The 15,517-nt window shown below is 39.0% G+C and overlaps 1 protein-coding gene across 3 annotated transcripts in view; it reads right to left on the bottom strand.

Moving 5' to 3' along the window:
* vwa5b1 (von Willebrand factor A domain containing 5B1) overlaps nucleotides 1–15,517 on the bottom strand; it is a 52,747-nt gene that overhangs the window by 13,538 nt on the left and 23,692 nt on the right. For all 3 annotated transcript variants that reach the window (XM_073875498.1, XM_073875499.1, XM_073875497.1), the window contains 5 exons: nucleotides 8,069–8,183; nucleotides 5,746–5,931; nucleotides 5,357–5,543; nucleotides 4,918–5,111; nucleotides 406–604 (listed from right to left, as the gene is read on the bottom strand). In XM_073875498.1, coding sequence (XP_073731599.1) covers nucleotides 406–604; nucleotides 4,918–5,111; nucleotides 5,357–5,543; nucleotides 5,746–5,931; nucleotides 8,069–8,183 — 881 coding nt within the window. The remainder of the gene's footprint in view (nucleotides 1–405; nucleotides 605–4,917; nucleotides 5,112–5,356; nucleotides 5,544–5,745; nucleotides 5,932–8,068; nucleotides 8,184–15,517) is intronic.

Below are 15,517 nucleotides of genomic sequence, written 5' to 3'. Positions count from 1 at the left end.
GGTCTCATCATTGTACAGTCTACATACTTGTCGTACCCAAGTTTGTTAGGTGCGATCTGTCATGATCTAATAAGATGCCAGAAATCTGTAAGGCTTAACATGCAGGTGCACTGCATATGAGTTAGCCACGCCCACTTATTTACATAACGCAGTACACACAGAAAAATCTGTTGTTGTTAAATCTAACATTTCATTCATAAAAGCATTAAGATTTTTCCTTCAAGTAAGTGATTAGCTGATTCACAGATGGTTTATCAGTCATGTGGTAACTTAGCGTATGCTATGGGGTAAAGTGCTCTTATGCTCACACAATGCGGCTGATTACAGGTATTTAAAATACTTTGTTAAAAGCAGCTATTTAAAAAAAATTATTTCTATTTTAGAGGATTGTGGTAAGTCACTGACCTGCATCACCAGTGCTGCCTAGAGATGGACTGTCTGTCGAAGATCTGGAGCCATTCTCCACAGCAGGACCCTGTGCTGAGGGGCCGGGTGGGGTCTGATCTACCTTTGATTCTCCAGGGAGCCCCTCTTGCTGTGGAGGTTTGTGACCAGGCATAGGTCGGGCTCTTGAAGACGTCGCACACAGGCTGGCCAACTGAGGCTGTTGGAGAAAAGGCAAACATGATTCACAGGAACAGCCACCTGTTTTGCCTGGCTGCTGTACAAGGTAAAAAATATTTAGCAAAGTAATAGTCGTTGATAGAAGAGTTGATAAAGTCAAAGTTGCTAGCAATCAAAAAATAATAATTGCACAATCGTGAGGGATGCACAAATTAAGCCTGGAGTAGTTTGTTTTTCTTTACGGTCAAATTTGCAAAGCATAAATTTGACTTGTGAATGTACACAGATGTTCAACACATTCGCATTGCACTAAAATGAAATACCTCTCCTGGCATACATACTCGTCTACTACATGACCTACGTGTAGAAAGTACTATGAACGGTTAAAAAATCTGGTGGTTGCGTACAGTGGATGCGTTCTATATTGACTATATAAATATTTGATTATTTATATTCGCAATGTATGTAGACCCTCATGTATGCGTTAAAACTAAACTATATTTCAAACTCTGGTTTTTGTAAAATTTAACAACTCTTCTTTCATGTTTTTCACTTATCTTCAATATTAATTCTACTTGTAAAATTAGCCAAAATGCTTCAGCGTTTGTAAATAACTTTAAATCCGCAATCGGTTATTTTATCGTTAAAAATTATTAAAAATCTGGGTACATAAATAGTTAATGTTAAATAGTGGGCCTGGGGCTATAAATCATGCGATTATCTTGTTATGCCTTAAAATGAATTATGGTGAAATGTCGCTACATCCAAAAGCCAGAGGGCGCTCTTCTGCAGAAACGTAATACGTGCCGCAGAAGTAGTACCATTTATACACGTATCTCCAGGAAATGCCTATAAGCATATTTATATAGCTGTTCTTCAAACCTACTAACAGTATTTTTATGAAAATAAAGAATATTTGAAGAGTTTGGTTCTAAAACGCAATAAATGCAATTTTTGTTAAAAATTAGTTACCGCCAAAATCATGTATCTGGTCAGTATTAAAAAGTAAATTCTTTATTTTCCGCAAAATCCAATATCCGCCGTGTTATTCTGTCATCTTTTCTCTCTTTTTTCCAAACTGTGACAAACGTCAGTACTCCTTCTCTGCAGAATGCAATAAATCCGCTCAACCAATCACAGCGCACCATTCCACGCATTGTAAACAACAATGGCGGCGCGTAGAATTCACACGGAATCCTAGTTTTCCTCATCTACTTTGTGATCAACAAAGAAAAAGTAATTTTGATGGAATTGATAAACCTGTGGTGGTTTTCTGTGGCGGGGAAGAAATGTAAACCATTACAATCGGATAATTTACGTGAGAAGCACTCGGGCGAAAGAAAAATGCCGGCTGTTGCTTGTTCTCCCGATTTTAGTTGTCAGGTCGGACTTCTCAGGAAATGTCAGTTATAAGTAAATACGTAAAGTGACCTGCAATTTTATGTTTCAGACAGAGATGGCAACAGAGAGTAAAAAGTTAAGATTTTCACCTTTAAATAAAAGCATATAAAGTAAAGAATGTAAAAATGGCTAAACGTAAACTTACAATGTCAAATTCTTCTCTACCACTTAGCTATAAGTGCAATCAAACCATCTTTTCTGTATACTAAGTACATGAAATAAAATTACATAGCCAAGACTAACTAGTCTAGATTAACATTTTATTTATCTGCAAATATCAAGCGTATGGCTTCCTAATATTATAGTATCCGACATGTAGCGAAAGAAAATCTAATTTATTTCTTATGTAGAGGGCGTTTATAAACATAATGATTCTTTAAAACGATGTTAACATTCCTGCTCCTATTCCCATAGGTCCCTCATCACAATTTAATGACAATTTGCACCATGAAAAATTTATTCATGAAGAGATCCTAAGGACAATTAAAGTCATTATTACGCGCATTGAGGGAAATCAGGGACTCCTGTTATTACCCGCAGCTTATCTGTAATATTTCTTGCTGTATTATTAATAACATTTCCATAGGTGATGAGCACAGCCAAGACTATTGATACTGCATCTCCTCTTTTAATAAAATGACACTTAAAACCCATGAGGGCCACGATAAGATTTCGTCACAGTTGTCAGTAACTAATTGTGCCCTTCGGGACAGATTGGACAGGCGTTCAATATCAGATTCTGCAGGGTGCCAACAATGCAGAAGGTAAGGCTGGATCTATTGAAATCGAAATATGATGTCAAGAAACAGCAGCATTGAGTGCTGAATGTGTTGCCATTATCACAGTAGGCATGTTGAGAAATGCATTGCAACAAAGTACCACAGTCTCTTATGAAAGCAGATGTGAGCTTATTTACAGTTTTCTTGCAAAGGTCGGCGTGTGTAGAGAATCCTAATAATTTTCATGAAATGAGCACGACCGTTATTATTAGTCACAGCGAATGCACACCTTTTCATTGGTCCTGATTGGATTTTTTTATTTTTGTAACCTACATGGCTTTCTATTCAAACATCTCACGTCTTTTTGTGGCAGGCGTCTGCCTTATTTCTCCCACGAGACTCCAAAGGTGAATTTGGATGTTGGGAGCATGGCCACGCATCACAATGTGATCTAATCTGCCCACCCGGCACTCATTTTTTTGTAAAGGTATTTTCTTTACTGTGCTTAAACATCTAGGGATGTGAAATTCATCTTCTGCAAGATTCAAATCTCATCATTCGCTCACAGTGCTCAAAAATGAGTTCAAACAAGCCTACTGAACAAACAGACGAATCCATGGAGCTTCCTTTTACATCGCAGCAGATGCTTTAGCTAAAACAGATGGTGTGGTGATGACTGCCTTCAGATATTTCTTCAAATAAAGAAAACACTGAAGGCTTGTGATTTCTGTCAAAACACATACTGTTGCACAAATAAATAAATAAAAAGTAATGTAATGCTAATGCTGTGTTTACACCAGCCGCGGTAGAGGTGGCAACGTGGGAGAAATACATGTTAAGTCAATGCAAAGACATCCGGCATCCGGATTGAGCGTTGCCGCGGGAAACGCGCAAGTTGAAAAATCAGAACTTAGGCGGATTTCCACGCCACGTTAACCAATCAGGACCTTGCTGTAGTAGTGACGTGATTACAGGAAGCGAGCGGAGTCTCAGCAGAGACTCTCGAATGACTAGAATTTAACGCGCGTCTTTCACGCATGAATAAAGCGAGTAAACTCAAATGTTTAAAGGAATAGTCTACTCATTTTCAATATTAAAATATGTTATTACCTTAACTAAGAATTGTTGATACATCCCTCTATCATCTGTGTGTGTGCACGTAAGCGCTGGAGCGCGCTGCGACGCTACGATAGCATTTAGCTTAGCCCCATCCATTCAATGGCACCATCCAGAGACAAAGTTAGAAGTGACCAAACACATCAACGTTTTTCCTATTTAGTAGTTATACGAGCAAGTTTGGTGGTACAAAATAAAACATAGCGCTTTTCTAAGCGGATTTAAAAGAGGAGCTACATTTTATGGCGTAATAGCACTTTTGGGAGTACTTCGACTCGCCTGAAAAGTCCGCTCCCCTTCTCACTCTCATAATGGGAGAGGGAGGGGTGTTACTGCGCCGAGTCGAAGTACTCCCAAAAGTGCTATTACGCCATAAAATATAGTTACTCTTTTAAATCCGCTTAGAAAAGCGCTATGTTTTATTTTGTACCACCAAACTTGCTCATATAACTACTCGTCTTAAATAGGAAAAACGTTGATGTGTTTGGTCACTTCTAACTTTATCTCTAAATGGTACCATTGAATGAATGGGGCTAAGCTAAATGCTATCGTAGCGTCGCAGCGCGCTCCACCGCTTACGTGCACGAACACAAATGATAGAGGGATGATTCAACAGTTCTTAGTTAAGGTAATAACATATTTTAATATTGAAAATGAGTAGACTATTCCTTTAAGTGCCCAACTACGCACGAATATCGCATTTTTGTCGCCTCTACCGTGGTTGGTGTAAACGCAGAATAAGAGTACATTTAAATGGGCCGTCAACGCTTCTCATTCACTTTGAATGGGTGACGTCATGCATTGTCGAACTGAATTGTGGATCTGTCAGCGTCACGTCACTGACGTTGCTCAACAAAAGTTAAACATTTCTCAACTTTTTAAGCATCAACACTGGTGTCAGCCAATCAGATCACCTTATTTATATAACCTAGCGTAGAGCAAGCCAATTACGTTTATGCAAGACCGGAGAACAAAGGAGCATGTGTTGCGGCCACTGTGACTGGCTGTTAGCCACTCTTTAGACACGACCTCAAGCGTTGACACCCCATGTGAATGTACCGTAAGAAAGAGATGCAGATTTTTTACAAATCAACTAACAGGTTTAGGATTTACCCACCTGGTAGTCTATTTTCCACTGAGACCCGTGATCGGCCTGACCAGTGAGTTCCTGAACCTTTGCTCTTCTAAGAGGATTCTTCCCAACCACCGAGCTGGGGTCACTTGGAGTATAGACCTTCTTTGTAGGGTTGTAATCTATAATCTGATTGGTGCTGTACGCACGTCTTCTCGGTGAGGTGGCCGTGTCACTTCCTGTGAAAAAAAAAAACTCTACGTCAAAAATTATTCCCCATGCAGAGCTGTACTGCACCAAAGGTATTTAATATTAACAAGATGCGTCACTGGTATTGATATAAATGGGGCAGATCGCCAATCATCAACCGTTATAGAATGACATTCTTTGGCAGTATATGACAGGTCTTGCTGTAACAAGACCCCGAGGCATTGCAAACATGGCAGCGCAGTGACATGCCTCCTTAAAAAGATTTTAACCGTACCCACAGCATCTTGCTCGGTGGTGACAGGGCTGCTCTCAGACATGGTATCCTGGCAAGCATCAAACAGTGAGGCGACCTGATTGTCTTTATCAGATGAAACCTTCCCGCCGTCATCCTCCTGAGAATGGTAGAAGACAGAACTGGCCGACTCGTTGGAGCGCATCATGCTGTATCGCCTTCGCTTGTCCTGATACGCAAAAGAAAGACAGGAAAGACTTACGGGGTACGGGATAGCCAAACCACCAGCCAGGAATCATACTTGGGTTGGCGAAAGTGCGTCTGCACTATATGTCGGTGCACTGCCCACACCATCAGCTCAGACTATAATATTGTATCATACAATAACAAAAAATAGCAAATACAATTTTTATTTTGGACTCACTACTCACTGATTTAGGGTTGGAGTGATGTCTGGAAGTATCACACACAACGCTGTATCCAATCAGTCGGTCACCAGGAAACAGACAGGTCGCTCCCACTGGAGAAAGCAAGATCTCCTTTGTCTCTGGATACAGCCACTCAATAGAGATGTCAGTCAATACTGATGTCATAGACTTCTTCAAAGACTTAATCATCTGTTGGTTCAAAGACACAAATTGGTGATTCTCGCGAAAATTAGACTTTTGAGGTGTCATGAAACATTTTGATTAAAAAAGTAAATGCTATCAAAATAAGAAGCATACAGTTACAAACATCTCTTCATGCACATGATTTTAAATGACATCATACAAACCAATTTTTTTTTCCACATTTAAGGGGAACATTTTCTTTAGTGCAACGTGTCCATGACTGGATTTGGGTTCTTTGACATGAAAATATTTATAATTAAAAAATCTAAAAAATAAAAAGCTTCAGTGCATGTTATACTATAAACATTTACAGTAAAGAAACATGTGGTATTTGGTGATCATTGGTACATGTAGAGACAATAATAAGGTATATAAATGTGTCCAAGACCAATTTTCTCATCCTCCGCAACAATTTTCAATCAATGTTTAAGCCTTTAAGGAACTAACATTTTAACAAAAAAAAATTGGAAAGGACACAATTGACTGTGACACTCAAGATGGCTACCAGGCAGTTCTTATTTTTTCTCTCCAGATAAAAGTTGAAATTTTGTTTGTCATAGTATCTAGACAACTTTTTAGTTCTCATTACCGAAACATGACTTTGTAAATGCATATAATTAATGTAATATCATGTTGCGGTAATGATCATTTTTAATAATGATAATCTAAAAAAATTAAAATAATTCAATAGGAAATATTTTTAAATCCTCTAAAAATTATGATTATAGTGGGGCGGTTTCCCGGACAAGGATTAGCTTAAGCCAGGACTAGGCCTTAGTTTAATTAGGAAATATAACTAGTTTTAACAAACATGCCTTACTAAAAACATTACTTTTGTGCAGTTTGAGGCAAAACAAAAGACACTGATGTATTTTAAGATATGTCAGTGAAGGTTGTTTTCCGTTTTAATTGCTCTTAAATTTATTTTAGTCTAGGAGTAGTCTAATCCCTGTCCGGGAAACCGCCCCAGTAAGTTCAGACCTTAATCTTATATGTGCAAAAAAAATTGGCTTCAAGGGCTTTTAAAAAATTCTGATGCTGGACACCTTCTAAATTTGTGAGAATCACCCTAATAAGCAAAATAAATCAGTTCAATAATCTACAAAACTACAAATGTAGTCTATATATTGTAAATAAAACTGTATAGGGCTAGTTGTCACAGTTGTCATTAAGGATTCAAAGGTAAAATTTCATTATCATATCTTTGCTATAGCTGTAATGTAAACTGGCCAGCACAATAATAAAAATACGATTTTCTTTGCAAGGTTGAACTGTTTCTCAGGATAAGGGTGTTTTCTCATAAATGTCAGGTCAGAGCTAGTTGTCACATTCTTATTGTGTTTTAAAGGTTATGCATTTTATATATAATTTAATAATTCATTAGCCAAAACAATTTGGTATTTTTGTATGTCACCTGTTTTCTGCTTAATTGTTTGACTGGTAAAACTTTTCTTAAAAGGGGACATTTCACAAGACCTTTTTAAAGTTTAAAATAAATATTTGGTGTCCCCAGAGTGCATATGTGTCGTTTTAGCTCAAAATATCATATATATATAATTTATTATAGCATGTTAAAATTGCCACTTTGTAGGTGTGAGCAAAAATGATTTGGGATGTGTCATTTTAAATGTAAATGAGCTGATACCTGCACTAAATTTCAGTGCCGTGGTTGGATAGTGCAGATTAAGGGGTGGTATTATCCCCTTCTGACATCACAAGGGGAGCCAAATTTCAACTACCTATTTTTTCACGTTTGCAGACAATACTAAGTTACTGGGTTGATCTTCTTCACATTTTTTGTGTTGACAGAAGCCCTAGGCACCCAATTATAACACTTAAACATGAAAAAAGTCTGATTTTCATGATATGTCTCCTTTAACGGTTCATAATATGCTCTTGTGAGTTAATAGTGTAACTATCCCCAGTATCTTCTTTATTAGTCTAGGAAAATACAGAAATCAAATGTAAATGTGCTGTCAGCTTTGACATCCATCCTAATTCATTCGAGGGACATAAAGGAATTGTTAATTGCTATGTAATTTGAACACCCCACAATTTACGCCTCTCGTCTTAATGCAGCGTGGTGACATTTAAATAAAATGCTGTAGCGGTGGAGGATAAACATGTCAGATGAAATGAGAACCTTGGGCTGCAGTCTTTCCCCTTCTGCCAGGAACTCAGCGGTTCCTCTGGAAACAGTGGACAGTCCTAACACCAGCCTTCTGCAGGCGCTCTGCCCGATACCAAATGTGTAACACCTGTCATGTACAAAAACACACAGACACAGAGATGCTCGACAGGTGCAACCTCAAAAACATCAGAACACTATTCATTTTAAAACTGTGAAAACTCGATTAAATTCTCATCAGCTTTAAAAGCGCAAGCACTAATGTACCTCTGGGACTGCAACTCAACACTGTGACACTGTCAAACAATATCGGTTTAATTGAAGATTAATTTTGTTGGTTTGTTAATTCTGGAAATGGCAAGCGAGTGTTTATTAAGCCAGGAAGGAAATCATTCATTTTCTCTTTATTAGAAAGCATTAAACCTTTAACAACTAACCGCGTGAGCAGCTAGCTGTTTACTGCCTATGCAGTTGCTAGGGAGCATAAAAATGAATCCTTACAAGCGATTGATTTATAAAGCTCGTGTAGAAATATTACACACCACATGTAAAGCCAATTGACACACGTATTGTGTATAAGTTGCCGTTAGCATGTTGTTTACCTAAAGACTTAAAGTGCACCTATTTCACTGCTAAAAAGACAACGTTATTTTGTGTATTTGGTATAATACAATGTGTTCGCGTGGTTTATGGTTAAAAAACAAATTATTTTCCACATCCTGTACATTTCTGTAGCTCCAGATGTCCTCTCTTCCTGAAACGCACAGATTTTGTACAAAACTCATTGATTTGAAAAGCTAATCTGTACGTTGTGATTGGCCTGAATACCTCTAACATCAGACGGAAATGTGACACTCCTTACAATGTTTAAAAGATTCGCTCACATTGCAATGTTAACAGGAGTTAACTTACAGGCTGTGAGTCCAAGCGAGAGGAATTATGATAATGTCGGTGTTGTCCATGTGAACAGGCCCAGGAAGTAAACTGTTGCCTACAATCCGTGTGTTTGTTGTAGTCCAAGAAAAGAGATTTACGTTGGTAACGATAACTCATGTCATCGTTTACTTTGGGGTTTGTACCTTTTGCACATTGTTAACATGTACTAATACACACTTACACTTTGTTTGGTGGCTTCTAAATTCATGCATGTTTGGATCCTTTAATTAATGGGGCTGGCTAAATGCTAACACATTCACGGCGCGCTGTGCAAAGATTAAGTGCATGCATTGAAAAAAATAGGTATGTATTAAAGGTGACATAGAATGATTGAACTGGGTATTATTCTTGTTCTGTGACATGTAGACAACAAAATTTTGGTTGGGTCTGAAATGCCTTAGAAGCTTCCTAAAAACCTTCCTCAGAAAGCTATATTAGGGTGGGGGATTTTAAACGCGTGGTTTTGCACCTATTTGTCGTCTCTTCAGGCTTAACTGGCAACCTCAATATGAAATGCAAGCACTTGACGCTGATTGGCTGCCTTTGCTGCCACTTAAAAGAATGTACACTTTGCCGTCTTCAGAACACGGACAGATCAAAATTTTACAGATAGAAATGCACACCTCGGAACGCGACTCGCCATTTCGCCTTGAACTTCGCCAACACTGCTGCAATTTAATTCCCTTTGGAGGCGAAAGGCCTAATTTATGCAATTATTTTGAAGAGGAGGGAATTGAATGAGAGCGGGGGGGCGAGATGCATTTTACCTAATCTGTATCCGTTGTTTTCCCATGCTGCCTTGCGTGCAAATTTATTCATGCTGCAAGTCTAGCAAGGAAACTATGGACCAATTTTGCCCCTGAAATAGGAAACCAATCACAGAATGGGGAGGGGCAGCAAGACAATGATGACGTCTATGCGACACACCGAGGCAGATTTGTTTATCCAACACGGCAGAAGGCGCAAAGTTATTTTTTAATGCAGTCTTAGATAGTGTTCTAATTAGTGCTGCACAATTAATCGCATCGCAATCGCGATGTCAGCCTGTGCGATTATATGACATCAAAATGTTGCAATTATATTAAATAAATAAATGTGTGGACTTGTTAACACAAACTTTCTGATAACAGTTTGATGATTTTCCTTGCTGTTAAAAAAAAGAAAGAAAAACGAACAAAAAAAGGCAGTGCATGTGTGGCATGCACGTGTGTGGTGTGCGTTGTCACTTGTGTGTGCGCAGCACGGAAATACCAGAGCGAAGATGGATGCAGAGGAAGTTGACAGTGATCTGGTAGCTAAAAAAAAAACTCTACGTCTGTTGTATGGCGGTATTTTGGATTTAAAATTACTGACACTGAGCAGTTGCTACATCACATGGCAATACGAAAACATTTCTAGTTTTTGCAAATACACATTTTAGCATTATCACTAAACTGTGTGTGGATTTTCCTTAAAACCCATCAAGTTGACTCATGATACCATATATTATAATCGCAATCGCACATCGCAATATTAGCATGAATAACCGCAATGGGAAAAATTACCCAAATCGTGCAGCCCTAGTTCTAATGCAAGTTTAATAAAAAAGAGCAACTTTTGCCGTTAAACAATTTCATATCCAAGAAGGATGTTTGGATATGGCAAGACATGATAGCCACAGAGTTTTATAGGACCAACCTGCTAGGCATCATCGTCGACAAAGTCCATTTTACTTATAAAGGGTAACTGGTATTTATAATCATATTGTCATTATGCCTGTACTGTGGTTGTCACAGTGTCACTAAATTGTGTTGCTTTTCAATATCAATATACAGCTACTGGTTTAGTTGCATAGCTTTCAGCTGTGTGCACACGTACCCGATAAAAGTTGTTGGCGCTTCGGTTGACGTCGCTCTACATACGTCATCTGGTATAATTGAAACGATTGGCTATGAGCTACATACAGACGCATTTGATAAACATTCGTAGCGCCCAATAAACGGCTCTGGGCATTCGTAACCACGCCTCAAATACCAGAAAATGAGCATGTGGCTCCCAGACCACATCATTAGATTGGGCCATTTTCTGGCGGACATTTCTAAAGGAGGAATTTCTATGAAATATCTAGCACTTTTTGTATGTTCAAGAATGCAGGTAGACTACCGTAATTTAACTAAGACAAGGTAAAATCTTATTTTCATTCTCTGTCCCCTTTAATTAATCTAAGTTGAGGTAAGAACACAGTAAAATATTGAAAAACTGTGGTGTATTCCTTTAAAAAATTAAATACATCTTGTATCCAGTATTTTGACGGAAAGGTGGGGATATAACCATGTTGATTTTAAATCAGACAAATATGACCAGCGGGCGCATTTGGTCCGCGGGCCGCCAGTTGACACGCACGAGGAAAGCACGAGGAAATTACTATGACAAGTACAACTTTTTTATTTGCGCTTATGATACTAAAATACATTTTAACTTAAAATTCTTGAATACTGGGAGACTTTAAGGTTTAACAGGGCTTTAAAACAGGTGTGGGCAGATTTTTAGCATTACAGGGAGGTTGTGTACACACACAGGCGACACGCAATTATGTTAAAAAAAAACATAGTGAAATTAATTTCTCATATTTGGTGACCTTTAAATCCAGCTGTACAATACACATGGACACATGCTAAATGAGTGCGTGAGACCACTTACAATGTGTTGGTCAAGCTTTTACTTACATCAGCGCACGTGCACACTATGTTTTTCACTTTTGAAAGCAACGTGTTATTTCTTCGTACCAATTATTTCCAACGTGCCTTTAATGCCACGAAATCCTGTTTAGGTTGGCAGCTCCTTTGGTTTGAGCTTTTGTCCTTCAAATTCTTCTATTAAAACTGCACCCAAAACTTTGACACCCACCCACCAGGGTCTGTAAAGGACAACAGAGCTAATGCACATCATTTAAACTCAAACAATAGTGATTAAGGACAGCGACCTTCAAAGCCGACAACGTCATCTCACCGCATGACTAACAGCAGACTGCTATTTGCTGAACGGGCTGACTGCGAACACATCTGTCAGGTTTGCATTTTTAATGTCTGAACAAGCATGAACAAACGTTCCCGTGTCTGAAACATTTACTGAGAGCAAACGTCTATCAAAAGCACAAAGAGCAGAGAAATGCCATTAAATTTTAGTTATTTTCTCACCCATCTTTCTCTGCTGGAGAGGGCAAGGTGTTTAAATCTGTAAATTACATTGGAGCGTCATCTGCTTTGTGTCTCAGCTCCATTGTACAGCAGGAACGGATGTTAAAACTGACCGACTTTTTCTATTCATTTGAAAGAAAGCTTTTGCAAACTCTCCTCCAGGAGAACAGGTGAGAAAAGCACTGCTTCTCTAAAGGAAAATCTCTAAAGGTAAGAAATCGACAGAGACTGTGCTTGTGAATACTGGTCGCATTGTAGCTTGTGTCATCTAAAAGGATTAGACATCAATTTCCTTTCACTGCATCTGTGCTGATCAGATTATGATGATAACCTGCATCGTCCCGCTGCTTTGTATCCCCAAGCCTAGGATATTAAAGGAATAGCTCACCTAAAGGAGGACTGTTTAAATCATTTTACACATCTTTATGTTGTATCAAACCTGTTTTACTCTCAGTCGTGGGACTAAAGTACTTCATATAACTTACACTCTCAAAAAAATAAGGTGTTATGCCATGGGAGAACCATTTTTGGATCCTCAAATCAGCCAAAAATGGTTCCTTTATGGCATCTTTATTCTTAGGAATGTATATGATGAATTCTGAATCTTCTGAAGCAGTTTTTTAGGAACAGACTGATATTGATGATGCCACTGCTTGCTGAAAATATGTAGCTCACAAAGCATAAGATGTCATGTTTGGTAACAAAACATGGAAGAACCAATGCCGCTTGGTTACACGGATGTTTAAGGGATAGTTCACCCAAAAATGAAAATACTGTCATTAATGACACCCTCATGACTTTCCAAACTTGTAAGACCTCCGTTTATCTTCGGAACACATGATGTTTTATATTTAGTCCGAGAGCTTGTTGACCCTTCATTGAAAATCTACGTACGGTATACTGTCCATGTCCAGAAAGGTAATAAAAACATCATCAACATACAGTAGTTCAATTTGTTGAAACATTGAAAATACATTTTGGTCCAAAAATAAAAAAATTAAGACTTTATTCAAGGTTGTCTTCTCTTGCGCGAGACTAAAGTCACGTGACTGCAGTGACACAGCTGACGTGTTATCTGGTGCGCCCCAGCTGCCCGGGCTTCATTTACAGTCTGAGGGAGACGCTCACTGTAAGTTTGGAAAAAAAACTTTGCAAACATGTCTGAGGATAACACGTCATCCGTGTCACATGACTTTAGTCTCGCGCATGCGCTTCACAACAGGCGCGGAAGAGAAGACAATGCATAATTTTTTTATTTTTGGACCAAAATGTATTTTCGATGCTTCAACACATACTAACTGACCCAATGATGTCACATGGATAGGGCCCTATAATTTCCGCGATCACGGAATCGCGGACGGAATCGCGGAATTGGCTAATTAACACGTAATCTAGTATTAAAGGTGCCAGTTGTAATAATTGAGGTAAAAGATTTTAGAAAATTAGCTACACACATCAAAGAATAAGAAGAAATAAGGGCAAAGATGTCATTAAAAAAATGACAAGGTATAGTGCTGCAGAAATATCAATCTGAATTAGCATGCTAAATTACTAGCTACAGCCCGACTGGTGTTGTAATACCAGTTTCGACCATGGGAGGCGGTATGTGGGCCACGCACATAACCGCCAGCCAAACTGCAATACACGAATAAGTCGCATGTGTGGGAGTACAGCCCTCTACTACTACCGCTGCGTCCGAAGCTGACTTGTTGACTTAAGAAGCATGAAGGCAGCTCAGAGAAATGCAATTTGGACAGCCATGGATTCGGACATGCCTTCCTGCCTTGCAATAGGGTTTTCGGACGTATTTCAGTTCAGGGAAGAGAGCGGAAGAATGGCTAAAGCAAGAGACATTTACCACTACCACAACCATTTGCTGCAGGGATCAACGCGCTCAGAATCACAAATAAAATCTGATAAATAAAGGAACCGAACCAGAGTAAATACTGGCACTGCTTTTCATCGCTGGAGACAACTAATGGACATGAAAGAAATGAGGTTCGACTCCGAAATGACAACATTTCTTTTCGATTGGTAAGTAAGATGCTGTTAGTATTTCGCTAGAAGTTCACTTATAATAGGCATTGCGATAACCTATGCTCAGCTTGTACACGAACTACGGCTTTGTGCAGTAAATGTGGCTCCATCTGAAAGCAGCTAATGGCGATTCACTTTTAATCAAGAAACAGGCTTCACTGACGAGAAGCGCAATGACTATCGCATGCAAATTATCGCACATCCTTAGCTGTTAGCGTTTAATAGTTAGCTCTACCCACAGATCCGATCCGGTTTTCACCCGTTATCTACCAAGCTGATGCTAAAATGTAACATTAGCTAAGAAGCTTGAAATGTCTTCGCTGATAATGAACACCAAATGGACGCACGAAACGTAGCGGAAAACATTGCAATTTTAATGAGACCGAATGTTTTTTTTTTGTGACTGAATGTTTTTTTTTGTGACTAATGATAACTTAGTTGCTTATGTAAATCAAACGTGATATATGCTGCTAAATTTGCAGCTGCTAAATTAAAATAGACCAACTCACTTTCTGGACGTATACTGCCCCCGTCTGTTTGGAGTGTGGAGTATGAATTGATTTTTTTTTGGCGGATATTTTAAATGGTCCCTTTAACGCGGAATTTTGCGGAATTTTACATATTTTGAATAAAATTATGTTTTTGTGTGGGAGACGAACGTATGTCTGGGGGAAATGCAGACCGGGGGAAGTAAATCTGAGCGACACGCCCCCTCCCGTCATTTCAGACCCCCCTCCAAAACGCTGAAACCATGGCGAAGCGGCTCTCCACGACTCTGCTTTCGTCAGCGAAAAAATTAAGAAATTCGACGCTAAGCACTTAGTTCCGAGCAGGTCTCACATGACTTTTATGTGACCGGAGAACTGTTATTTTGGAAGTTTTGTCACACTCTGTTCACGGCGAGCACAAAGATACATGCACTCTCTCATCCACGTCTGTCTCACTGTACCTCTCTCACGTGCACGCGCTCACGCATCTGTCAGAAGTGCGAACACAAATCCTAATGTATTTGTTCAGTTTTATGCATTTCAAGCGAACTGAGGCAAACTAACTATCCCTCGCATTTAAAATATAATCATCTGCATCATGGCGCCGCTCTCTGTCTCTCTTTCGCTCGCACGTGCAAAGAGCTGCGTGCTCATGCTGTCCTAAAGTCAGATCACTATCCTGTGTATGTTTAAAGTTATATGCATTTAAGCGATTGTGTATAAAATATGGATCGCGTTCCGCTGGATTGATGTGTTTAAGGCACTTCTGAAGGCACCACTGCATTGACACCTTGTTGTAGCCTCCTGCAACAACACTAAACAATGCA

Source organism: Misgurnus anguillicaudatus, chromosome 13 (assembly GCF_027580225.2).
Source record: "Misgurnus anguillicaudatus chromosome 13, ASM2758022v2, whole genome shotgun sequence".
NCBI classification, from domain to species: domain Eukaryota; kingdom Metazoa; phylum Chordata; class Actinopteri; order Cypriniformes; family Cobitidae; genus Misgurnus; species Misgurnus anguillicaudatus.
The sequence above is the reverse complement of the archived record's forward strand: the minus strand, read 5'-3'. Positions and strand labels throughout refer to the sequence as shown.